At 38.9% G+C, this 25,618-nt stretch overlaps 2 protein-coding genes across 7 annotated transcripts in view; both read right to left on the reverse strand.

The window, feature by feature from the left end:
* Window positions 1–14,456, reverse strand: part of RGPD4 (RANBP2 like and GRIP domain containing 4) — a 41,972-nt gene extending 27,516 nt beyond the window's left edge. The window contains exons 1-15 of the mRNA XM_081946005.1: window positions 14,185–14,456; window positions 11,279–11,346; window positions 10,368–10,479; window positions 10,017–10,169; window positions 9,274–9,504; window positions 8,246–8,391; window positions 7,787–7,979; window positions 4,153–4,243; window positions 3,597–3,806; window positions 3,247–3,425; window positions 2,977–3,152; window positions 2,331–2,454; window positions 1,853–2,014; window positions 524–661; window positions 296–442 (exon numbers count right to left, since the gene is read on the reverse strand). Of these exons, the coding sequence (XP_081802131.1) occupies window positions 296–442; window positions 524–661; window positions 1,853–2,014; window positions 2,331–2,454; window positions 2,977–3,152; window positions 3,247–3,425; window positions 3,597–3,806; window positions 4,153–4,243; window positions 7,787–7,979; window positions 8,246–8,391; window positions 9,274–9,504; window positions 10,017–10,169; window positions 10,368–10,479; window positions 11,279–11,346; window positions 14,185–14,259 (2,205 nt within the window). The 5' untranslated portion in view covers window positions 14,260–14,456. The remainder of the gene's footprint in view (window positions 1–295; window positions 443–523; window positions 662–1,852; window positions 2,015–2,330; window positions 2,455–2,976; window positions 3,153–3,246; window positions 3,426–3,596; window positions 3,807–4,152; window positions 4,244–7,786; window positions 7,980–8,245; window positions 8,392–9,273; window positions 9,505–10,016; window positions 10,170–10,367; window positions 10,480–11,278; window positions 11,347–14,184) is intronic.
* Window positions 14,457–19,388: 4,932 nt separating this feature from the next.
* The window catches only part of LIMS1 (LIM zinc finger domain containing 1), a 99,367-nt gene continuing 93,137 nt past the window's right edge, over window positions 19,389–25,618 (reverse strand). For 3 of the 6 annotated variants that reach the window (XM_081948952.1, XM_081948950.1, XM_081948948.1), the window contains exons 9-11: window positions 24,516–24,591; window positions 23,186–23,379; window positions 19,389–20,960 (exon numbers count right to left, since the gene is read on the reverse strand). In XM_081948952.1, the coding sequence (XP_081805078.1) occupies window positions 23,232–23,379; window positions 24,516–24,591 (224 nt within the window). In that variant the 3' untranslated portion in view covers window positions 19,389–20,960; window positions 23,186–23,231. The remainder of the gene's footprint in view (window positions 20,961–23,185; window positions 23,380–24,515; window positions 24,592–25,618) is intronic. The other 3 variants (XM_081948953.1, XM_081948951.1, XM_081948949.1) reach the window with 1 other exon arrangement.

Consider the following 25,618-nt stretch of genomic DNA (forward strand, 5'->3'; position numbering starts at 1 on the left):
AATGGTTCTTGTATGGTGTTGAAGAAACAAACCTGATGGGGTAAGAAGCTCTGAGAAAAATAACTGGGTGTCTTTATGGGAAATGGGCTTCCATTTGAGTAGGAAATTGAGTTCAAAGGAATATGTGTTGGGGCTCAAATGCCATCCATCTTTGTACTCAAGTTTCTTGCGTTTCCATATATTATAGCCTCTTTTAGGAAACTACAGCTATGCTTACTAAGTCGTCAAACCTAAAAAGTTTCCACATAGAGATATCCCTAAGAATTATTTTTAAAAACTAAACTAAATCATTAACCTTCTCAATGACAGATGAATCCATGCAGCTCTCATCAATTATCTTTAGGAGATAATCCCTGCTTTTTTTCAAATATTTCCTGCCTTCTTCTTGTTCTTCTGGTGACAGACCATCATTTTCTATCTCTTCAGCTTTCCTCTGGAAAATCTATCAAACCAAAAGAGATTGTCATTCTGTATGTCATTCATAAGGAAAGGGTAGAGATCCCATTTAGAAATTCATACTTACCAAAGCAAGATTCCAATATGCAACAACATTTTTAATAGCTTCAAATGCATGTGTAGCATCATCTGTTTTACCATCAACAGCATCCAAAATAGCAAATGCTATACGTGCTTCTTCTTGATATTCCTCAACCTGAGAAAGCTAAAAAAAAAACACCAATTTGTCAGTTTTACCTAAACAATTTCTCATTATACAAATGTTTTATAAATGTCAAACTATGGTAACTTGGTAATACCTAAAAAAAAAAGTCATTCCAGTGACAGAGTAGCTAAACGTGAACAGGCAGTCCTAGACTAATGACCAGTTGACCAGTCAAAATTATGACCTACCTGAAAAAAGGGACTTATAACCTGGATCTGTAATTCCAACATTGGACCCCCCCCCCCCCATCTTCTGGTCGCATGACTGCAATTCGGGTACTCAGCAAACAGTCATTTGCATCATCCTGATGGTCACCCAACTACATTTTACAATGGTTTTGTTGAAAACCAGCACTTACTTCTGGTTTGAGCAAAACCATAAAATAGTGAAGAATGGGGTCGAATGACTGCAGTGTTCGTTTTACAACTGTTGTGTTCACTTATCACTGCAAAAAACTTTGTGACCAACCTGTTTCATGACTGTTACGACTTACGACTGTAATGGTTGGGCTCCAATACTTTTGTAATTCAAGAACTTCTTTAATACATGCAGAATTATTATCAAATCTGTTTCTAATTAAGCAGAATGGAGAGTTCTTCACTTCTACTTCATTCTTTAAATACAGGGGAGGGCAGTTTACTGTCACAAAGACTTTGAAATCATGCTTACTAACATTTGGTATACTAGTACATAAATATCTGGATATGTTTTTGCCCTTTTTTATCAGTACCATGAGTTTCAGGTAAACAAAGCACTGAAATCGCTTTTGGGTAAACCACATGGAAGACACACTTAACAATACTTTATATTATCACAAGCGTATTTCACATAATACACAGGGAGAATTTTTATACCAAATTTTAATAAACTTCAAAAAAAATCCTTCTGGTTGTGAATTCTACATAGTTCTGGTACACCATTCCTTAGACAATTTAACTTTTTCAGATAATCCAGGAAAAGTTGAGAAACAATGATAAGTACTTTATGATGGGATAATAACTGAAACTCTATGCACTATGATAGTTAATTCTGTGGATATGGGCAGGGATATTTAGCTTCCAGTTCTAAAGTGTAGCAGATGACCTTTGCTTATAGGATGGAAAGTAAGCAGGTAAAATTAGAAACTGGACACATTAAAAAGGGGGTCTGCTGTAAGATGCCTAGTCCAGAAAAATTCTTAATCTTCATTACCTGGATATCTTCTCTATGAAAATGTTTGAACAATGGGTCAATAGGTTCAGAAATACTCCTCTTTTTCTTTATTGTTTCAAGCATTGGCAAAACTTTCTTCCAATAATAAACACTTCGTCCAATGTATTCCCTCTGATCATAGAAAGAATTGAGACTACAGCCCTATGGAGTAATACAACATAGATTATTCTTTATTAGTCGTAATTCTTGTTACCTAGCTCATATTTCTCATAAACATAATTCTGTCTACATTGCAGAAATATACATAATTTTTGTTCTTTTTGGTAATCATATGTAGATCTCATTAGATATTTTTTGGAATCAATCATTAGATAAATTATACTAAAACACAGTACCTATTAACTTCAAAATCTGGATTTACTCTATCAGATCTAAATATCTGTGCATTTAAATGAACGGAATTTACAAATTTAAACAATAATTTTACATTTGCTGAAAATGGCAGTAGCCTACTTACTGTTTTAAGGAGACTTTTTGCCCAGTGTACTATAAGAGATGGCTGAAGGCCATGTTTTCCTAAGGCCCGGAGGATGTTCAGTTCATGTTGAACCAGAAGTCTTACTTTTGCTGCTGTTCCAGATCTGAAAAATAATATTGATACAGAAAACATTTCAACTGAGTAATATTCAAATTGTTTTTTCTTGATTAATAAGCCAATCTATTTTAAATATAAATGACAAAGTAAAAAAAAAATCTAATAGCATAAATATATAAAAGGCAGGCTTCTCAAATTATTTATGATGTCAGACCAATAGCAATAGCACTTAGACTTATATACCACTTCATAGTGCTTTACAGCACTCGTAAGCGGATTACAAATGTCAGCATATTGCTCCCAACAATCTTGGTCTTCATTTTAACTAACCTCTCAAGGATGGATGGTTGAATCAACCTTGAGTCGGTCAGGATCGAACTCCTGGCAGTGGGTAGAGTTAGTCTGCAATACTTCAGTTTAACCACTGTGCAATACAAATCTAATATAAAATTTCTGATAAAATTAAGAACCCATTTGAATTGACCAATCTGAAAATGGTGAAGAAGCAAAATCAAATGTTGACTTCTCTGGCATATCTACAAGAACATCTACAAGCCAGGCTACTTACACTGCTTGCTTATGAATTAGTGTATAAACTGCATCCCACCAGGCTCTTTGTCTTTCAGTACAAAGTTGCTTGCATATTGGCAGTGGCAAGAATCGAGGCTGATGTAGAGTGTACTTCGTATTAAATTTCTCTTGTAATTGCAAGTTACTGGTAAATATTACCCCAAGTAGAAACACCTGTTCATAAAATATACATGTTAAATTTTATTAAAAATACAGTACATGCTCATGATATTTCAGTAAATTTAATGTAGAGAAAACATTTTCTTACTTCAAGATCCAGCATACAGATGGATTCAGGAGCATTGGTTTCAAGTCTTGATGTCTCCTGGGGCAAATGGAAAAGCTGCTTTAGCCATTTACGAATGGCTGGCACAGCTGATGCAGAATTCCACTGCAGGCCAAGCCACGTGATATGCTGGAGACTACCATCATGTGCTCTAATGGCACCTTTGAAAGAAAAATTGACTTCTGAAGACATGTGGCACAATATAAGAATACAGGGATGAAACTAGTGTTGTTGTTGTTTTAATTTAAAATACTTTGAATTCCAGTTTAATTAACTATACCTTATGTATGTAGTATACAGTAAAAATTAAGCATTCAAATCAAATATCTTACCAATATCATATCTAGCTAGTTCTACACATTCTGGAGCCTGTACACCAACATTTTTGATATCGTCTGTGCCGAGAAATGAGTTCTCTTTAGAGGAAGCATCCCCAAAGAGAGCATAAAATAAAGCAGAGTGTCCACTCTCATTTGCAAATGACTCAACAACCTCTGTTAAAAAATCCTGTTTGCCATAGCTTAGGTTTAAGAGCATATAGCCTGAAAAATGAAAAGACAGTGATTAATTACAATAATAAATTCTATTACACCAAAAACTAATTAGAACTCTATAACTTGAATTCAGATATCTTAGATTTTTTAAAAGTATCCTTAAAATTAATAAGGAATTTAAGTCTAAAAATATCTCAAATAGAAATGTGATCTATTCTCAATGAGAATAGACTATTCTCAAGATAGGTTTTTATCAATTTCTAAACCTATGAAACAATTTAATATTTTAAAATTGTAACTGTTACTTAAAATTTCTTCAACTTTCAACAATTGCATATTTTGCTTGATGATGCACTGATTAATTCAACAAAACCGCTATTTTAATTTATATTACCAGACTGGCTCTGTCGGTCACAGGCTAACATTTCCAACTTTTCTTGTTCAGCATGATCTCCTTTTATTAGTTTTGACTTTGGCTTTGGAACCTGTTAGAAAAATTATAGACAAATATAGGGAACTCTTTTGGCAGGAAAATATATGAAAAAAAAATATTTTCCCCACAAAGTTCAGATATCCTGGACAGTCATATAACCTTATTATATTACTGGATGAAAACAGCACTCATTCTGATTTTATGCTACAGCCAAGAGATTACTCTATACAGAATTATCTCAATCTCATAACAAAACCCAGTACTTAGCCCACTAAGGATTGATTTTGCACTTGAAGGCATTGACATAATATTTAAAAAATAAACGAAGAGAACCTAAAGAAAGTTTAGGATATAGGGAAAACACAGGAAATATAAACCAAGACAGACCTCTCACCCTAAATAGACTCAGGAAGAAATTCACAAAGATCCAAGAAGAGGAGAAATACAGATGAGTTACACTCTTTTATCTCTCATTCCATTATTCTCCCCATAGCATCCCCATTTAGGTTGAATTATCCTTCCACCACCAGGAGATTCCTTTGCGATAGTGGTGAATATTTGTAGCTCGACTGTAGGACGAGAGTGGAGATTCATTCTCCGAGCTTGGGGGTTGGTCTCTGAATGTTTTGTTACCAGACTAGGTAACATCTTCAGCAAGATTTAGGGGATGTCAGTGTCGGTGTTCTTCTGCTTATAAGGGCTTCATGTAGTCCAGTGGTCGGCAAGCCGCGGCTCGCGAGCCACATGCGGCTCTTTACACACTTTAATGTGGCTCTTCTGTGTGCCGGGCGCCCTCTCCCCTCCCTCCTCTCGGGCACTTCAAAACAAGCGCCTCTTTCCCTTTTTTCTTTTCAACCCACAATGATTAGGGAGGATCCTGAAGTCGGGCGGGGACGAGAAGCAAGGAGGCAGAAAAAGAAACGGAGGCTAAGGAGCTTCCCCCCCCGCCTCCTCCCAGCAAAAATCTAACCGGGGAGCCGGGCGGGCAGTAGCAAATTAGCCGATCACGCCGCGTGATCAGCTAATTTGCTACTGCCTGCCGGCTCCCTGATAAGATTTTTGCGGGGGGGGGGGGAGAAGCTCCTTGGCCTCCGTCTCTTTTTCTCCCTCCTCGCTTCCTGGGGCTCCACCAATGGGGGAGCAAGGCCCGCCCAGCTCCAGGCTTTGGGCTAACACAGAGGTCTGCAAAGTTGGCTGTTTTAAGACTGGTGGACTTCAATTCTCAGAATTCTGGGAGTTGAAGTCCACCAGTCTTAAGAGCCAATTTTGCAGATCCCTGCCTGGGCTAATATGATTGATGCCCTTGGTGGACTTCAGCTCTCAGAATTCTGGGAGTTGAAGTCCACCATTCTTAAGAGCCAATTTTGCAGATCCCTGGGCTAATATGATTGATGCCCTTGGTGGACTTCAATTCTCAGAATTCTGGGAGTTGAAGTCCACAAGTCTTCAAGCTGTCAGGTTTGAAGACCCTGGGGTTTTTTTTCTAAAGGGTTAGGGGTGCAAGGGTCTTGCAACTTGACAGCTTTAAGACTTGCATGCTTCAATGCCAGAGTTCCTGAGCCAACATGACTGGAGGAGGAATTCTGGGAGTTGAAGTCCACAAGTCTTAAAGCTGTCAGGTTTGAAGACCCCTTGGGGGGTTTTCCCAAAGGGTTAGGGATGCAAGGATCTTGTAACTTGACAGCTTTAATACTTGCGTGCTTCAAATGCCAGAGTTTATTGAAACTAAAAACAGTGTACCATCCTAAGTATTTTCGGTTTTAAAAATGTGGCTCTCAAAATAAATTTCAAACGTGGTTTTGGCGAGATTTGACTCAGTTGAAAAAAAAGGTTGCCCACCACTGATGTAGTCAATAGGTCTTGTGCTGGGAAGGTCACCTCAGGTGAGGATTTGGTATAGAAAACTATTTCTGAAAATCTATTTCCCATTTTTTCATCCTAGTCAATCGCTTAAGCACCAGAATAGAATTTATGCCTCAACTTGGGGAAAGTAGACTAGGGGGGAGGGGGGAAATCTCTTCACATGTCTAATTTTATCTCTAGAGAGGATATGAATAAGAACATATTTCTTTAATTCCTACTCTTACCGTGTTTCCCCGAAAATACGCCAGGGGCTTATTTTCTTTTGCCCCACGAAATATGCCCTTGGGTTTATTATCAGGGAGGGCTTATTGTTTTGGGGCTGCCGGGCGGCTGCTCCCTTGTGAACTGGCTCCCGAAGTGCCGGGCACAGCCTCAGGGGCAAAGCAGCCATGAGGTAATCATGCCCACGAGCAGCCACCCGGCAAATCCCCTCTCCAGCCGGGAAGAGCGCCATTCACTGACCTAGGAGGTAATCCCTAAGGTGCCAAGCCATGTGGCGCTCTGCCCGCTCCCCAGCTCCTGCGGCTTTGCACATTCGGGATACCCCCTAGGTCAGTGCATGGAGCTCTGCCCGGCTGGAGAAGGGGGTTGCGCAAGAGCCTGTTCCGCTCGCAGCTTCACCAAGCCCTTGACAGGCTCTCCCAGGCCACCGCCGCTGGCTGCTGCTGCCCGCCGCCGCCGCCCCGCTCCGCGCAACTTCAAAACTCGGGGCCGAGTCTTTCAGCATCGGCCGCTCTAGGAGTGCTCTCTATGGTGGGCTGGCTGCCGGACAGGGAGTCTTCCAGCAGCCGGCCCACCATAGAGAGCACTCCTAGAGCGGCCGATGCTGAAAGACTCGGCCCCGAGTTTTGAAGTTGCGCGGAGCGGAGCGGCGGCAGGCAGCAGCAGCCAGCGGCGGTGGCCTGGGAGAGCCTGGCAAGGGCTTGGTGAAGCTGCGAGCGGAACAGGCGCTCACGCAACCCCCTTCTCCAGCCGGGCAGAGCTCCATGCACTGACCTAGGGGGTATCCCGAATGTGCAAAGCCGCAGGAGCTGGGGAGCGGGCAGAGCGCCACATGGCTTGGCACCTTAGGGATTACCCCCTAGGTCAGTGAATGGCGCTCTTCCCGGCTGGAGAGGGGATTTGCCGGGCGGCTGCTCGTGGGCATGATTACCTCATGGCTGCTTCGCCCCTGAGGCTGTGCCCGGCTCTTCGGGAGCCATTCACAAGGGAGCAGCCGCCCGGCAACTCTCCCCTTCGGCCAGGCAGAACGCCACTCCCCAACCTAGCGGTATCCCGAAGGCAGCAAGCAACGTGAGCGCTCCCCCCCCGGCTCCTGCGACTTGGCGCTTTCGGAATAACGCTAGGTCAGTGAGCGGTGCTCTGCCTGGCCGGAGGGGGGTTTTATTTTCGGGGGTGGGCTTATATTTTTGCCCACGCGAAAAATGTGGCATGGGTTTAGTTTCGGGACAGGTTGTATTTTCGGGGAAACACGGTATTAATACTTTTCAAACTGCTGCCTTTCTATTTCTGTGGAAGAGAAATAATGGGCAGAGAAATGGGAATGCCAAAACTCTATAAAGTTGTTGAAAGATGCCTTTATGTATACCATTTTATACATATGCAATACATAACAATGTACCAACTTGGAAAATAAAATGTATGCAAAAATAAGAACTGATCCAAGCCTTATCCCTATTTCCATAGTATACCCCACACAAATCTGAACAGAGGAACATTTAAAATAGTTTACCTGAAAAGCGAGAAGATAACACAAAGCTGCTAGTTCAGAAACAGCTCTCCATTGCATCTCACTCTGCTGGGCCATTTTCAGCAGCAGAGTTCCAGCATGCATATAGAAATGTCCTCTCATCTCCAGGAAAATGACAGAAAGTTCATCACTTCCATCTGCATGTGATTTTACCAAATGAAGTGTATGATCAAAGCTACCAAAAAAAAGTAACAAGTAAAAATAGGATTTGGTCACATTACAAAAAAATAAGTTGATTCAAAATTGCAAATATGTAGAGAAGCATCCCTCCCTCTCCCCTCCCCCCCTCTCTCACACACATAGAAAGAAACATGACAAAGTGATTGATAAAATATCAGACTGGGCAAAGTGTCATTATTGAAGAGGCAGCATAGAAAGACAATGCTTCTGCATCAAAAGGGACAGAATTTAAAGTGTTCCATATGATGCAAATTGAAGTACCTTTCAAGTGATGATCTACTTTCTTCTACATCTCTAGCAGAAAGTTTCATTACTACCAGATTACAGTATGCCAGTAAAAGATCCCTTTGAATCTTTCTCCAACTAATTTTATCTGATTCAGAGTCCTCTACAGATTCCAGGTATTCCTATAGGAAATAATTCAAAATAAGAAGCAATATTGTAATACTTATTTAAACATTAGATTTTCATTACATTTCATTTCATTATGCAAGGAGAGATTGTAGTTCACTGTGAATCAATTCAATAATATTTACATAAATAGATATGCAGGTTCTAGAAATTATTTTTCAAAGGAACAGCAAAAAGCTAACTTTTGGAACACAAGCGGTGCCTCATTAATCCATTTAAATGCCTAAAAAACAAAACTAAGGTCTCGGAAGAATGTTATTCCCGACAAACTCATCTGAAACAAGGAATGCTAATATACTTTGTGCATTCCAGATGATTCCTAATATCTGCCTCAATGCCTTAAAATCAACCACAATGTAGATCATGGAAACAAATTCCACCGTAGATAGGTGGGCAGATATCCTGGATCCCAAGTATTGCCTGCAAGAAAAAATAGCTACTAGACCCATTCCACAGATGCTTCATAAATCCATTGATATTCACTTTTAGAGCTGTTTTTTATGCTTTTGCTTCAGGCTGGAGAAATGCAATATTTCTGGCTATAAATTCAATTTTTGCATAATGTTCAAGGGAGGCAGGCAATGGATGTTTTCCAGATATTTTATATTTCAGCTCCATAACTGTCCTGCCACTGGCCATACTGTTTAGAATAATTGAGTTTTAAGTTTAAAATATCTTTAGCCTACCAGGCCATTTATGAGCTGAAACAACTTCAACATATGGGAGTAACTATAAGATATTATTACCACAATAACAGCCATAACTATGTAAAACTAAGACTATCTTTATTTGCTTGCTCAAGGAAAAGGAAGAATGCATGCTATAATATTTCCTATAGAATATTTTTTCAATATCTGTCAGAACACAAGTAAACAAACCTTAAATGTTTGAACAACACAGGAACACCATTCTAAATTTGACCGTAAAGATATTTTCTTCTCTGCTTCCTGGCAATGTGCCACAGCATCGCCAAGCCTGTTATTTGATAGGTATAATTTTACTAATCTGATATTAACATATACATCATCTGGTCTAGTGTACAATTCTGTTTGAATCAAGTCAAAAAGTTGGTTCCATCCATTTTCACTTCTACAATCCAAGAAGCTTTCCTGTATCAAAAATAAAAAAGGTAAAGAGTTTAACATTTTTTAATAAGCATGACCATTTGAAAAATAAATAGTATCATTTTTGAGTTTTTTTCTAGAAAATTACAGATAAAATATGTAGATTTTAATATTGATTACAATATAAAAATTATCAAGGAAACCATTGCTGTTTGAAGATGTAATATTATTGCTAGGTAGCATTAGATTTGCTTTTCAAAATTAGTAAAAAAATCTCCAGACTATGCAAGCAATTTTGATAAACTATTAGATTATTGCCAGATTTAATTTTGATTATAACAACATCTAGAATTCCTGACCAAAACTTGTGTTTCACATTCACTATACACACAGTCATTTGTTGCCTGCTGCAATCTTGCAGCTATCAATGGATATGTTATAATCAAACCAGGAATTAGACTAAAGCAACATACAATCTGTTGCCCCCCAAAATACTGAGAATGCTTGGAGATTGTATAATGATGTTATGTTACAACCACATATACAAAAAAAATTACCTTCAACCGGAAAATTGAAGGACTTCCAGGGAAAAGTTTGGCTGCTCTCTCAACCCAATATTTTGCTCTTCCATCAGTAATATCATTGCTACATAATAGTTCCGCAATCTTCAATACAAGATCTTTCTGTGTTGGATTCAATTCCACTGAACGCTAAAGCCACAATTAAAATAATGAAATGTGTGTTCAATTAGGTTTTGAAATATACACCAAGATATTAAAGAGACATTAAAAGTATGGGAATATATGTAATTATGTTATTATAAGGGTAGAAAATAAGATTAAAATATTTAAAACATACTTTAATTACTAACAGCAATGTTGAAAAAACACCAACTCATAATTTCTTACTTTATAACAGCCCACTGCTTTTTCAATATTATTTTCAGCTTCATATAGTTGACCCAAGAATTTGTGCGCTTTGGGATCTCTTTCTTGGACACTGAGATATATAGATATATACCTTCCGAAAAACATAGCATGTTAATATTGTGGCAATTGATGACTAAATCAGATCAGTCAGGACAAATTATACCATTATTTTTCTAATATTTCTTTAAAGTAGAACTAGCAGCCTTAAGTTTTATATAAGCCCAGTTATCCAAGATCACAGTACTTGATATTAAGCAATGTATATCATTAATTTTACATATAGTAAAATGACAGCACCTTGATAGAGCTACTGCAGCAGATCATTCACCATAAAATAAATTGAAAAGTTGGAACCCTTTAAATTAAAATTAAAATCTTAAAAATACAAACAAAGCTTTAATTTAAGAGACTGATGGGAGTAAGGGATGTCTGTTAAAGATGGATGTGCATTAGCCAAGTGGTTTTTTTAAGGCACCAAACACATTCACAGATAAAAACAGAAATTCAAGTGGCAGCCAAAGGGTCCGCATGATGGAAGATAAATTTAATAAGAAATAAATGTAATAATATGAATAAATAAATTATACACAATCATTTAAGAGGCAACCAACTGGCATACCAATGACGTTACACCCATAAAAACCATGTGAAAGATGAGCATCAAATCTAAGAAACCCTGGAGTCAGAATGACCCCCACCTAGTCTTAGAGACCTGGGTAACCAGAAACCCTTTAGAAATAGTGAACCAATCAGTGTCATAGCATTAAGCATTAGACAATTTCAAGATACAATACTCTCAAGACTCAGATTTTTTCTGTTAAATATGAAGCCTCTTGAATCTAAAGTTTACTTATGTGTTAAAGCAACTATTTTGAAAAAAGATTAATTACCTTTTAGCAAGTTCATATTCCTTTGCTTCATAATATAGCTTAGCAAAAAAGAATCCTTTCATGGATTTCTAAGAAGAAACAAGCAGTTTCTATTAAAATATTGCTTTTGATGTAAAAAATGGAACATTCAGAATTCTATGCACATACTCCTATTGTAAATATTGAACACATACACATTCTACGATAAGTAATTGAAGTTCACTCCTAAAAGATATTTGAAAGAAATTACAAACACATTTAGATTAAATGTTAATTTCTGTTCATTGCTGTCTTTATCAAGTGTTTATATTGATCATATTTTCCTCTATAAAGTTTATACTTTATTAATCTTATTGAGCAGCCATTATCCATATAAAATGTGATCAGACTGGCTTTCTACATTTTAAATCTTAAATGTAAAAAAATCATATGAAAAGTGTTTGTGGCTATTCCACAAGTCCATATAAAAACTCAAACTGTAAAATCACCTATTCATCTTAAGTGAACACTTACTTAATGCCTAAGATTTATCAAACTCGTACACCTATCTCGCTCAAAGTAAATAGACATCATTCAAGCACTAAACAATCTAAACAAATATTCCAGATTAGATAGGCATTAACCAAGAGTAACAATTTTTGTACTCTTTTGCTGACATAAAAATTGATTGGATTTTAGATGTTATACCCATAAATCCATGCAAAAGATGACGATCTGCAGATTCGATAGCCCTATTGTTATTTTGAATACTTGAGTTACAAATCTCGTTTACACCATTTTAGGAATGATATATTCTGATTTAAGATCAGAAAAGTCTCATTTATTCCAAATTTTATTTTCTGTTAATTTTAAAATTTTAAATTCAGAGATTCTCCAACAATTTTGGGCTGACAGATGTTTAGAATTTTCAGAAATGGTTATGAGAAACCTCACAAAATGGCTGTATAGATTGCTGAACCAAATACCCATTATCCAAAGACAAATTTATGAGGGTGTTTCAAACTGCTACCTACTCTCTACTTTAGTATTTTTCCTTGGAAAGCCAAAGGTAGAGGTCAGGAAACAGACATCACAAGCAATATTAGAGCTCTTATTTTACTGATATGTTATAACAAACTCAAAAGTCTGTCATTTTCTCCTTCCTTCCCTCTTATACCAGAAAGTCAAGGCAAGATAATTCTGAGTTTCCTTCTCTCATCTTCCTGTTTATTCAAGTAAGTCCATGTTTTCCTAATGACTGTCACACAGTTTCAAGGAAAGCATTTGGTTGCAACCACCTACCATGTTATTGTCTAACACACAGCAATATTTTATGCTTAAATATAAACTTATGCTTTGAAGCACGATGACCCATTTTTAAAAAGGTCAATGAAACACTAAGAAGTAGATGGAATAGAGTTTTTAAAATAACTTTTTTGGGTGAGGGGGACTGCCTAATGCGAGTCTGAAATGGAGAGAAGTCTATTATCATTTGGTAATGGCAGAAGGCTATTCCAATTCTCTAGCCGTATATCACCACCTGACCTGTCCTGGTTTATATCAACCCCAAGAGAGACCCCAGAGGTTGGGTGTCATCACAGAAAGTTGGTTACAAAACTTCCTTATAATTCAAAGTTGTCTTATATTTCTATGTTGTCTCAAAACAATTTCTAGATACAAATAAAAAATGTCAAAACACAAGAGGACCTCTTCCAGAAGTTTCAAGTTTCATGTTGCAAGTAAGATGTGCAGAGGACGTGGTGGCTAAAATGCTGAGCTTGTCGATCAGAAAGGTTGACAGATCAGCAGTTCGAATCCCTAGCGCAGTGGTTCTCAACCTGTGGGTCGGGGACCCCTTTGGGGGTCGAACCATTGGAAAACACATATTTTCGCAAAAATATGGAAAACATAGAATAATTTTATGGTTGGGGGTCACACAACAGGAGAAACTGTATTAAAGGGTTGCGGCATTAGGAAGGTTGAGACTCACTGCCCTAGCGTGTTACTTGTCCCAGCTTCTGCCAACCTAGCAGTTCGAAAGCATGTAAAAATGCAAGTAGAAAAATAGGGACCACCTTGGTGGGAAGTTAACAACGTTCCATGCGCCTTTGGTATTTAGTCATGCCATCCACATGATCACAGAGATGGCTTTGGGCAGTGTTGGCTCTTCGCTTTGAAAGGGAGATGTGCACCGCCCCCTAGATTCGGGAACGACTAGCACATATATGCGGGAGGAACCTTTACCTAAGGCAGTGCCCACAAAAAACATAGCCACCTTGCAGGACTTTCTCTAGACTAAGAACTCTGAAACCCTACATCCCGTCCAAAGCCATCCTGAATGGACGGCTACCACACTGGCATCGTTAAAGTCCAGACCAGTGTTTCTCAAACTTGGCGACTTTAAGTCCTGTGGACTTCAACTCCCAGAATCCCCCAGCCATCATAGCATAGCTGGCTGGGGAATTCTGGGAGTTGAAGTCCACAGGACTTAAAGTCGCCAAGTTTGAGAAACACTGGTCCAGACCAATCAACACAATGGCATTCTTCCCTTCACTCGGAGAAATATCACCCACCAGGGTCGTTTTAGTCCTTCGTTAAAAGCTGAAACTCAAAGAATTCATTCATGAAATTTGGCTTGAACTGCTCCTGGACCGCTGCGCAGCCCGTGTTTTTGTTTTCTATTCCACAAGATATATACGCCAAGAGCCAACGGAGTTCAAAGCCCAAGCCATAAAGTCGCAATCGGCTCCTCTCCCGATTTAAGCCCCGAAAAGACATGGCACATGGGACGCTCCCGCCCCCATCTGCCTCCCGCCCCCTTCAAGAGGCGCAGCGTCCGCTCTTCCGCTCACATGCGGCAGCGTCTTCGCTAATTGGACAGCTCGAAAACGGCCGCCTTTGAACGCCTTAGGAACGAAGGCCGCCCCCACATAACTGCCCTCGCTCACCTCCTTCGGCGAAGGGGCCGAGGCCTGCAAGGAGGAAACATAGCGGTCGACTTCCGCCCTGCTGCGCCTCATCATGGTGGCGGCCCGGTGAGCGCCCGGGCCGCAGCGCCCTTCTCGGCAGCCGAGGCCGAGAGAAAGAGCCCAAAGGAGCCGGAGCTAGACTGAACGCAATCACCTCTCCCGGAATGGTGACGCCGTCAGACGCGAAAGCTCGCGCAGAACTAAATACCGCTGCTACGTCATACGGATCGCGACGGAAAGAAGAGGGAAACAAAGCGGAAGTGACCTATAATAGGCGTCGCATTTCATAAAGATTTTTTTTTTTAAAAAAAGACGGTTTGACTCGTTTTCCTGCTGTCTGGGGAATTCTGGGAGTTGAAGTCCACGCGTCTTAAAGTTGCTGAGATGGAGGCTGGCCCGGTGGGGGCGACGCTTCTGTGGTTTAGGAAGTGAAGTGAGAATTAGCGTTTGGAAACGAAAGCGAAATCCAGCTATTTCGGAATATAAGGCAGCAAGGAAAATCTGCTGCTGTTTTTTTTTTTAACCTTCCTACACCCTGGAGAAATTTAGCTATCTGGTCGCTAAGAGGCATCATTGGCTTGATAGCACAGAATTCGTAAATTATGGAACAGTTACCCATATAGAGGCAAGGAAGGGAACGTACAGTAGTGGCCATAATTGTGGAAACCTTTTGGGAAAAGTGTATTTTCTAAAACTAGCTAATAACACCACTTTTTGGGGGGAGTAGTACCATAAAGTTTTGATATATATCAATAGTTTAATCAAGAATGTAATGCAATAACTTTCATGAAGGATTTGCTATTATAATAGCATTTATAAAGAAGAAAAGTGAAACAAAATATACAAAAATTGTCACCATGTCAGTTAATACTTAGTTGGGTAACCTTTAGCATGAATTACGGCCTTACAATGTCTTCCCATGGGGTGAATCAAGTCTTTCAGTTCTGCAGCTGTTATAATGTGAAACCAAGATTGAATGATTGCTTCTATTAACTGGGTTTTATTGCTGGGTCGCTTCTGATTTAACAAGTTTCTTTAGTTTGGTCCATAGATTTTCAATTGGGTTATGGTCTGGGCTATTCTCAGGCCATTCCAGCAGTAGAATATGATTATCTTGCAACTCCAAAAGAAAGTGGTGTTATTAGTCATCAACCTCAGAAATACACTTTTCCCAAAAGGTTTCCACAATTTTGGCCACTGCTGTAGGTGATAAAGCTGCTGCAACTTTCCTACAAATCTTTTATTCATTTGTCAGAAAATGGATATTTGAATTGAAACACACAAATTTGGCTGATATTTTCTTTTCCACATATACCCGGGATGGTGAACCTGTTGCACGTGTGTCACAGGTGTCATGCGGAGCCATTTGTCAAGGCACGCAAGGCGTTCAGCCTTTTTAAAAGCCATTTTTCACCGTCCCCAGGCTTTAGAGGCTTTAGAGGCGAAAAGAGCCCCCCCCCCCCCCAGGCCCTCCAGAGGCTTCAGGAGCTTCCCTGAAGCCTCCGGAATGCAAAAAAAAAAAAAAAACCTGTGGGCAAACCGGAAGTTCGGGGACAGAGTTCTGGTTTGCTCGTAGGGTCGGTTTAAGCTCTCCGCATGCTTCAGGGAAGCCTCCTGAAGGTCCCTGAAGCCTCCAGACAGCCTCAGGGGTGGGGGGGGGAGGCTGTTTTTGCCCTCCCCAGGCTCCTATAAAGCCTCTGGAGCCTGGGGAGGGTGAAAAAAGCATGAGAAAAATAGGGGGGAGCGCCTCTTATGCGTGCATGCACTGGGGAGAGGTCGCGTGTTGCATTATGGGTGCAGCATGCCCGCACACGACCCCCCTGCGCTTTCCCCCTTATGGCACACGAGCCAAAAAAGGTTCACCATTGCTGACATATACTATAGTGGGGCAGTGTTCTAATGAAATAATATTTTATGTACTGTAATGAAACCTAGTTTACTTAATTTTACAAGCTCTACTGTATGTGCCTCGCTTAACAGAAATTAAATATTAGATAGTTATAGAACTTAGGTGAGGTATTGGCAAAATATTCGTATTTTATTTTAATTCTAGAATTAATATTTGTTTTCTCACAATATTTCATCAGTCTTGGGGAGTGTATCAGTAGGACTTTTGTCTTCTTTCTGATAGGGTTCAGCATGAAGGCTTATATTGTCCAAGACCTTGCTACCTTCTTAGCAAAACTTCAGTATTATTAATGGTGTGGCTAAATGGAATGTATTTATTTGCAGAAGGTCTGGGTGACTAGAGCCATATTCAGATCACATATAGCAATAGCACTTAGACTTATATACAGAGTCATCATGTTGCCCCCAACAATCTGGGTCCTCATTTTACTGACCTCAGAAGGATGGAAGGCTGAGTCAACCTTGAGCCAGAGAGGATGGAACTCCTGGCATTGAGCTGAATGAGCTTGTAATACTGCATTCTAACCACTGCGCCACCACAGCTCATATGTCAGTTAACCTAAGTATCCTAGGATAGTATCTAACCCACTTGGTAAACCATGTCATCTCTTTTCCATCAAACCTGAGAAATAATAGTCAGTAGAAGATTGTGAGAATAATGTTTAGGAATGTACCTAGCTCCCAGCCATTCTTGCATTGTTCGTCAGTCTGGAGAGTATTAGAAATAGCAAGAATGCCATGGAGATGGCTGAGAATTGACTGATATCAATAGACATCAGTAAACTGGCAGTCTTTGTCATTTTTTTAGCTGTTTTGTCAGGCATGCATCTACTGAGCTCATTGAGTGGAGGGCACAGGCTTGCTAAACTGTGCCTCTACGATTACAAAACATTGCTATTGTTTCTGACATGTATCACAGTTCATATAATTGCAGTGCTATACTTCAGATTGTCTTCAGTGAGTTTCCATCCTCAGCCTTAGGACAAGGGCCTCATTTTAGCATCAGCTATGTGTCGAGATCATGGCAAAAGTAAAAGTTTAGTTTTGGAAAAAGTAAATACCAAGATATTTCAAATAATGTACTTGTTCAGTATATTGTCATCAAGAAACCATTTAGGTTTTTCTTTTGGCAACACCCCCCCCCCCCATTATCTTGGTTTTCGGGTAAATGGGCAGGTGACATGCCTGATTAGGTCATTATAAATATTGAGGTTCTGGGTTTTTTGTTTTTGTTTTTCCCAATGCTACACTTTTTGCCTAATTAAAGGCACCTAAGAGCAGGTATATTTAGGTTTTAGTGGAAATAGATAAGGGCAAATGCAGTAGGTTGGTAATGTGTGAATCAAGGAACAATTGGAGAAAGAATCTGCAGGAAGGATGAATCTGCAACTGAGGAATAAGCTGAATCAGAAAAAAAATGTGCGGAGTGGACTGGCTAGTGGAAAATGAGTGAAGCATTTGAAGAGGACAGTTTGGGAGTCCATAAGGAAAGCTTCACCAAGGGATTGGAATTCCCAAGAAGTTCAAGGAAGAATTTATTTTTATCCACTTTCTCTGAGTTAAAAGCAGGTCTAAAAGTGAAAGCACCATTAAGCTGTCTGAGTGAGCACACCAAAGTAGTGATAGGGATCTCGAGTTTGAATGAGAGAAATAGTTAAAGCTCTCTTTGGAAATTAACATGTATAAAGAAGTAATATGTTAAGGCCACTGAATATATTAGTAATTAGAAATGTAAAATATTTGCTGGAGCGCACTGTAATCAAAAACACTATAGTAATTAGGAGAGCTCCTGTTCTCTTTTCCCACCCACTGACATTTAATTATGAGTGACTGTAACCTACAATTTGCTCAAGCTTTTCAAAGTCGGCATAAACCAAATTGTGTCCTTGAAAGCCATCTTATCTGCATATAACAGATTATAATAGCCCCTTAGCCACTGATGATGAGATTAAAAACGAGTGGGGGAGAAATGGCACTAGGATACAACTATTGCATTTTACTTATTTTTTTCCAATAAATAGCCATATTTGATCTACATGCAGTTGCATAGAAATACCATTGTAAATTTTATGTAGATCAGACCGGTGGGGGGTTCCTACCGGTTTAGACCGGTTCGGCTGAACCGATAGTGGTTTGGCAGCCTGGGTCCCTGGAACAGGCAGCGACCCAGGCCTGCCATGCCCTTGAACCAGTTCCCTGATCGGCACCATTGGCGCCGCTATCTTGTTTTTCAGTTCTGTGCATGCGCAGAACAATTTTAATTGCACATGCGGGCACAGCATGCATTAAGCACACGCGCAAGGCGCACACACACAAGTGAACTGGTAGTAGTGATGGCCGGAACCCACTCCTGGATCAGACACATTCGTTTTCTCATGTTTGTGGCCATCAACCTAATTAATTTCGTCTACCAATTTAAAACCTAAAGATAGATGAACACGTGCCACATAAAGGTACCTGGACGGTTGTTAAATAATTTCTAAACCAGATACTGCAAAGTCACCGTAAGTATTTATTCCCTCTGCCACAAAAGAATCCTTTCTGTAGGATGGAAAACCTGACTACTCCCAAGCTAGAATTCTTTCCCTGAAGATATCTTCAGTAGAGAGAATTGCAAAATTCCTTTCTTCCTCTTTTTTCTATATAAGTATCTCCATATCAATTATCTTTAAGATATCTATCTCCATGGGATGGATGTAAATGAATAAGGCAATTGGCCACTATTAAAGTTGGTTAGTTGTTGTTGAACTTTGGTGATACAGCTTAGGTGTGCTGGGGCAGTACCTGCCCTTGGGGTTTGTCCACCCTGCTACAGGACGTTCTGGATGTTACAATTCTCTACAGCAGGATGCTTTAATTATTGTTCACACTATAGAAATTAAAATAGGATTGAGGTCTCTGCTTAAATCTCTTTAAATATTTGATATTGAACAAGTATGTTATTATTAAACATTTAAAAAATTATACCATAAGATTTTTAAACTTCAGAGTTGTAAAATTCAAAATAGTTTATTAGTGAAAATATATATTGTACTTCGGAATTCAGAATTTTTTTAAACAAAAACTGCAATCAACATTTTTACTTATAGGTAAATCCCTTTGAGTTCAAAGTGCTTATTTCAAATAAGAGTATTATTAAATAGCCTAGGTACCATTGAACTCAAAGAAATTTATTTCCGAGTACTGAAGATTGCAATATTCATTTAGGTTCTGTCCAAGTATAAATAACAAATGATTGTCACTATATTGATTCATTAACACAGTACATGTCCATAATTGAAATACGTTCAGTTTTTATTTCATGTAAAATTTAAAAATAAGTGAGCTGAAGAGGGAAAGGAAGTGTACTTTGCATCCTTAATACTTTCCATTATTTTAAACAAAATTCAAAATGTTTATGCCACTTCCTAGAGTATAAGATGTATATTTCCTAATAAAATGAGTAAATATTTTGAATAATGTTGTAAATATACAGCATAATTAAGGCACAGGGAAATAAAATATCAAAGGATCCAAGAAAAAAATCCTTATAAAATTCAAGTAGTTGAACTCTGTTGACACAGAAATATGTTGGCATCTCACACTTTGGGCTTCAGGCTTACCAGAATGTGAAAGCATTCACTGCCGTTCTCAAACAGTAACCATTATCAGAAACTTTCTGAACAAATCATTTCTGCGCTTGTGATAGCTTGGGTTATGGTTTGCTTACAATTCATCCCCAATTTGACTACTTTTTTTAAAAAGGAATCTCAATAACTTAAATTATTTCTGTTGAGCTGAAGACAGAATCAACAAGATGTCCTGACAGAATATAAACTTCCTAAATCTTGAGAATATTTTCTATTGCCATTTTCTTAACAATAGCAATATAATATTGGAAAACCATTTTCTTATCAGTTCATAAGCTAATATTAAACAAGAACTCATTGCTTACAAAAAAATCTGTAGTCTTTTGTCTCATAGTTTTTAACACCAGAGGTGACAGTTTAGAATAAAAGGAAATGCATCTCCTTTCCTGATTCTAAACAATATGAAGTATAAAATTTATTAGTTAAAATATACTTCAAAGCCCTCGCATCACAAGTCTGATTTTGGGGTGGGGGATGGGGATTATTCTGACCCGTATTGGTAAATATTATGGCCACCAGCCCATGAATTTTTCTATATACTTAACCATGTAATCCGATATCTGCCTACAGAGCTGAAAGCCATTGAATTCAATGGGATTTTAGTGTTTATAAATTGCCAGCTTTAACAGTTTTACTTTGTTTTGCTCCAGGAGTCACTCCCTGTCAGACACATGATCTTAAGGTCTGGATTATTTGCCAAGAGAATTTGCTTTCCTAATCTGCTGGGCTGGTTGAGAATTTTGGAAATTAAAAGATCAGCACATTTGGAAAATTCTAGGTAAGAGAGGCTGTGCTGGATGATGTTCATTTGAGATCAGCAGCAGTAGTCCAAGAGAGTGATTTCTATTGCAATTTAAAGGCTATGTTTTAATCTTCCACTTAAGACTGAGTTCTCTAAAAATGTATATAAACACAGAATACATAATCTAAAAGTTCATATAGCATTACATAAGACATTAAAGGTTTTATGGCAAGATATATATTTTTGAATTAAGCTAGTCATGCAGGAGGATTTTTTAAGAGCATAGATTTCATAGACACGATGAAAGTAAATGGGGATATGAATCTTGTTTTCTTAATTTTGCATAGCAAGATGAAATATTTCATTTCCTTCCTAGAGTTTCAGCCAATTTTTTCAGTCTCTTCTTGAGCTCCAGTGGGAACTTCTCATAGCACTTCTTACAGACAGGCTTCATATCAAATTCCACAAATTTATTTCTGAAAAAAAATTACATTGTTGAAAATTAACCTTCACAATACAAATTAATATTCACAATTCACCATAAGTAAACTTATTTCTCTTTATATATATAAAAAATTTCAGTTTAAATCAGGAGAAGCAGAACATTATACAATCTGAGACTTGGTTAACATCTGTCAGAAAACACATTCCAATAAATCTTATTAAAACTCAAGAAAATTCTTATTATTTTTTCAGAAAACCACCCTACCTCAGCATAAATACCATGTTTCATTTCTGGCATGATTCTCTTCACCACCATGCCTTCCAACATATATAGAAAAATAAACTTTTCTATGACTTGTCCTCAGTTTCATAACTTTTGCCATCTTGATGTTTAGAAACCATGAAAAATCCTGAAAAGCAGTGACAGCTTCGGCCAACTGCTAAAGGTGGAAGGTGAGCATTTTAGACACTTAATTAAAACTTCCAACTCTTTGGAACAACAGCTAACGGGAAGAGCACATCAAAGAATTGTAGATCAATGAAATCAGCTGCTAAAAACAAACTGTAATGCTTGGTCAACCTTGACAGATGATAAAAAGCTGGGAGAATTAACCTGTTCAGTTAATTTATGCAATGCTGCCCTGCTTCCCAAAGTTGTTGAAAATTCTCAAAGTGCGGCAAATGTCTGTTGATAGCAAAAGTATGACCAATGCATTGAAAAGTTTCGCAGAGACACCTGTGCCACGAATCAAAGCAGCATTGCTCACAAGCTCTATCCATTTTATAATCACATTTATCATATTGTGCACACATGGCAACAGGAAAGGGGGGGGGGGTTCATTGAGACTTATATTATTTTGATCAGGGGTGTCAAACATGTCATGTCATCACGTGATGCATCGTGACTTCCCCCCCCCCCCTTCACTAAGATGGGAATGGGAGTGGCCAGTGCATTATGCATTGGGCACGTGGGTTTGATACCTCTGATTTTGATGAACAAATTGGATCCTGGCGATACAACTGCAACTTGGAGAAAATATTGGTATTTGGAAGGCTAATAGTTCCCCATCTCTATTCATTTCTATTTTTCCTTTGGGTGCTTTCATGCTTAACTTTTGAGTGGGGGCTTCTCCGTATAATCTTGATTATACGTGTAGCTATGTATAGTATTTGAAAGTGGTTTTTTAAAAATGATTTTAAAACCACCCTACTGTGCAGCCATGTGTGAAATAGACAGCTACAAGCTTCAGATAATGTCTAACGAAACATTTCTCTTTAAAGGGCAATTCTTTTTTCATCTCTTAACATCTGCGTGTAGAATTATATGGATAGTGTTAATGGAAGAAGTCATATACAATGACTTTACACGTCCTGCGACTATATAAACTACGAGTTGATTTCCAGGTAAAAGCCTAATTTTCACACACAAAGCAGATGATGTAAATATCTCTCATATTAGAAGAATGAATTGATTACCTTTAAAAAGGCATATGTTAAGTTAATATGCTACAGGTTTTTCAGTAGATTTGTTCTGAATGAATGTTTGTGATTGATGAATTTCAACCAATAGTTTCATAAACTGCAAGATAAATAACGCTCTAGGGATCCATCAAAAGATTTCATGTAGCCATTTTATCTTTTCCTCTTTAACTGATGTGGAACAAATAGGTTGGATACAGCAGAAATTACAGGACTATCACAAATTAAATTACAAAGTTTCACACATGCACTTCTCCAATGAATGATGCAAAGCAAAAAACAAACTTATCTGGAAGAATCCATTTTCTATATAAATCTCCATATAAATTATAAAATAATAATCTGCTTTAGCGGAAAGAGTACATCCTGCACTTGCAGAAAAGCATTTTTCCATCAAAGACTTTTCTTGGCAGGGCCAAACTGCTGAGGTGGGAGCAGTGGTGAAATTCAGCCGGTTCTATCCGGTTCGGGCGAACCGGTAGTGCTAGCGGCGGGAGGCTCTGCCCACTCACCCGGACGTCATCACGTCCTGTTTTTGATGCTCTGCGCATGAGCCAAAGGCCCTGCGCATGCACAATGGCGCTTACATTTGCAAACTGGTAACAAAGATAAGTTGATTTCACCCTGGGTGGGGGAGGAAAAGGCAAGTCTGATCACAGGGAACAGAACCTATTGGTCTAGACATGGGGCTGAATGTGTTGAAATTCAACACATATATTTTAAAAACACCGTTTTGCGCACCAGAACAAAAGCATAAAGAAAAGTTTCACAAACTAACCAAAGAAAAGGAGGAGCACAGTTGGTGAAAGGTAGAAAGGAGAGCTTTACAGACAGACAGGCTTTTTCTTTTTATGTTTATCCTTGTCCTTGGCTTCACGCTCCCGCTTGGCAAGCCTCCGTTTAAATTCTTCTGGCATTTTTTCATAACAGTGTCTGCAGACAGGTTTGAGATCGATTTCAACAAATTTGTCCCTTTCAGGTTGAGCAAAGAAGGAATGGAGGAGAGAAGAAGAAAGAATCAAGATACAAGTAAAGGAGAAAGAATCCTTCAGAAAAATAGAAATAAAAAGAAAGTAGTGAATATACTCATAGGAAAAGATATATCCTTGTTTATTTTCCATGGACTGCAGTATTACAAAATACTTCTATCACAGCAAGCTTAAAAAATAAGTGCATTCTTCCATGGAGTACTAAGATTTTAAGGGAAGCTCTTCTAGAGATAGTTCTCAACTCATTATCATTTATTTAGTAGCAGTTCAAAGCTACGGCAGAACTAAAAAAAGTGACTTATGACCAGTCCTTGCACGTAAGACAGTTCATCCCCACAATCACATGATCACAGTTCAAACACTGGTTATGTAGTTACATCAGGCTCCAAAAACCAAGAAAGACACATAAGAGTTACTTCTAAGCAGCTTCCTTTGTTGTTCCTCATCCATAGAACCTTGCCAAACTAAACACACCATTAAAGATATACTCTGAGACCTTCTAGATAGGAGCTATGTTGATCCTTTTTCTCCAAACCAAATAGATGCTAGATTTGCTTAACAATTGTATGGTCCGTGTGACGACCATAATCGTAAAATCAGGCACAAGTCAATGGACAACTGCATTACTTAGCAATGTAAGGTCCAGACCCAACTGTGGTCTTATATCAAGGACCACCCGTGTTTCTAAAGACAGGAGACATACCCCAAATGCACTGCAGTTATTCCAGATATTTAGCACATCTCTTGTGCTAAAAGAGCAACCTGAGCAACTCATTAAATTTACAGTTGCTGTGTCCTGAAGTGCTCTGTGCTGTTGAACTTCTTTGACTTCCATCCAGCTGCAGTCAATAGAAATTTATAGTAATCTGTTCTCCACAACACCTTTCTACTTGTTCTACTCCACAAAGATTCAAAGCAAACAATATTATGAGCACCGATGAAAGACAGAAGCATTAAAGAACATAACCTAGCTTCTGTCTTGTTTGGACACGGCTCTGGTGTGCCTCATCTCTTCCTCCAGACTTGCTGCAACAATCATAAATATTTTCCAAGGGAGGCCTCAATTTACAAGTGACATCATCAACTCTGTGATTATTTTCCCCAAACGCGTATACTTACTTCAGTGTTAACTTGGTGTTACAAGTAGAACATGCAAAGCAGTTTACACACCATGCTTTATTCAAGGCAGAGACAACTACAAAAGAACAAAGAAAAGACAAGGTGAATCAAAACAAAACGGACTGCAGGTATTATCATACATTCATAGCCTACGTCATGGAACGAATATTGACAAAGACAAGGTTGTCCGAATCATCACATGTGGTCTAACTGTACATATTTCCATAGGCAAAATTTAGTATTGACCCTGTGATGATGGACATTTGTACAGCATGTCAGCACCAACACAATCGTACTTAGCCCTTACATCAGGACACATTACATCTTGATATGGTGAATCAACAGCTGTAAGCCTCACCTTGAATGGCCAGGAGAGAGGGATTACAGGGCTAGCGGTTCAAAATTCTGGAGAGCACTAGCCTTTCTAGTCCTGTCCCAAATGCTCTGATTCCAGGCTAAAAATTCAGGAACTGGTATCACAGGACAGCTGACAGAGCTGAAACAGATGTCTGTTGCAGGCAGTATTGCCTGGAGCCCAGACATGGTAAGCACCGTATTTTTCGGAGTATAAGATGCAACTTTTCCCCCCAAAAAAATCTGGGTGTCTCTTATACACTGAATAAAGCATTTTTGGCCTCTCGAAACCTCGCCCCTTCACAAAAATGGAGGTGCAGAGGGTTTGGGACGCCTGCAAAGTGTTCCTGGGGGCCGGGGAGGGCAAAAACGAGCAAAAAATGGACCCTTTTTTGCTCGTTTTTGCCCCCCCCCCAGCCCCCAGGAACACTCTACAAGCCTCCCAAAGCCTATGCATGCCTTGGGTCTTTTGCTCATTTTTGTCCCTCAGCCCCCAGGAGCACTTTGCAGGCCTCTCAAACTCTCTGCATTGCCCCATTTTTCACAAAAGATGAGAGGCGTGCAGAGGGTTTGGGAGGCCTGCAGAGTGCAAAAACTTTTTTTTAATTTACCTCTTCAAAATCTTGGTGTGTCTTATAGCCCAAAAAATATGGTAGTTGTTTCTTCTGCTGTTGCCACAGTGTTAAATATAGGGATTAAGCTTGGCTTCCCTTATATTATCTTGTAACTATCTAATCTTTTCCAATTGT

Source organism: Natrix helvetica (assembly GCF_964273705.1).
Source record: "Natrix helvetica genome assembly, chromosome: 3".
In the NCBI taxonomy this organism is placed as follows: domain Eukaryota; kingdom Metazoa; phylum Chordata; class Lepidosauria; order Squamata; family Natricidae; genus Natrix; species Natrix helvetica.